The sequence below is a fragment of the Penaeus chinensis genome, chromosome 6 (assembly GCF_019202785.1).
Source record: "Penaeus chinensis breed Huanghai No. 1 chromosome 6, ASM1920278v2, whole genome shotgun sequence".
NCBI classification, from domain to species: Eukaryota; Metazoa; Arthropoda; class Malacostraca; order Decapoda; family Penaeidae; genus Penaeus; species Penaeus chinensis.
This window is the reverse complement of record NC_061824.1, coordinates 2,719,545-2,720,535: the sequence shown is the minus strand read 5'-3', so window position 1 is coordinate 2,720,535 and position 991 is coordinate 2,719,545. Positions and strand designations below refer to the sequence as shown.

At 70.2% G+C, this 991-nt stretch overlaps 1 protein-coding gene across 1 annotated transcript in view; it reads right to left on the bottom strand.

The window, feature by feature from the left end:
• LOC125026649 (serum response factor homolog A-like) overlaps positions 1–743 on the bottom strand; it is a 935-nt gene extending 192 nt beyond the window's left edge. Inside the window, exon 1 of the mRNA XM_047615229.1 lies at positions 1–743. This exon is cut by the window's left edge and continues 7 nt beyond it. Coding sequence (XP_047471185.1) covers positions 1–743 — 743 coding nt within the window.
• Between the last annotated feature and the right edge of the window lie 248 nt (positions 744–991).

Below are 991 nucleotides of genomic sequence, written 5' to 3'. Positions count from 1 at the left end.
CTCAGCTGGACTCCTCCGGGGACGGATGGGACATCGCTCGGATGCTGGTGCTGCTGAGGCTGCTGATGCTGCTTGTGCCGCTGCTCATGCTGCTCGGCCGGAGGCTCCTCTGGCCGGAGCTGCGGCTGCAACCTGTGGTCTAGGTGGTGGTTGTGCTTTTGCTGCTGCTGCTGCTGCTGCTGCTGCTGTTCCCTGAGGTGCAGCGGCCCGGGCCACGTGGAGGGCAGCGAGTGGGGACCGTTGTCCGGGCCATTGTTGACGTAAGGGTCATGGGGTCCACGGGGGGTGTGGGGCCGGGACCCCGCATGGGACCCTCCCCCGTGGGGATGCGGCTGCTGCTGGAGGAGCTGCTGCTGCTGCTTCTGCTGGATCTTCTGCTGCTTCTTATTGTCGAGCAGCTGCTGCTGTTTGTGTTGCTGCAGGTAGTAGGGGTGCTGCGACGTCCGCGCCGGCAGGGTCCCGGGCAGGGCGCCGGGGAGAGTGCCCGGAAGGGAGCCGGGGAACGAGGCCGGGCCCGACGGCGCCACCTGCGGGATGGGGCCCGAGTTGTGGCGCGGGAGGCCCTTGCTGCCCCGCTGCAGCCACGGCGGCACCCCCCACCAGCCGTTCTTGGGCGGGGGGGAGGCGGGGAGCGGGGGCCCGGCGTAGAGCGGCTGGGGGCGGGCGGCGGGCAGAGAGGCTGGCCCGGGCTTCACGGAGCTGCTGGAGTGCACCGCCCGCGAGAAGAACCCCCGACTGGGCATCCCGACGCGCCTTACATGGCCCGCTCACCTCGCAGAAGGGAACGGCGCCGCCTCGCACCAAGACAGGGCGCGACACCACACCTCACCACAACGACACTTCACTCTCGACACTCGACACTCTCTCTCGCGGCACGGCACCGAGCTCGACATGGAGCGCACAGAGCACACGCGCGCAGGACCGGCGCACCGAAAGCCTCTCCACTGACTGACTGGCGGCCAGGTGAGCGTAGTGGCGGCGGCGGCGGCGG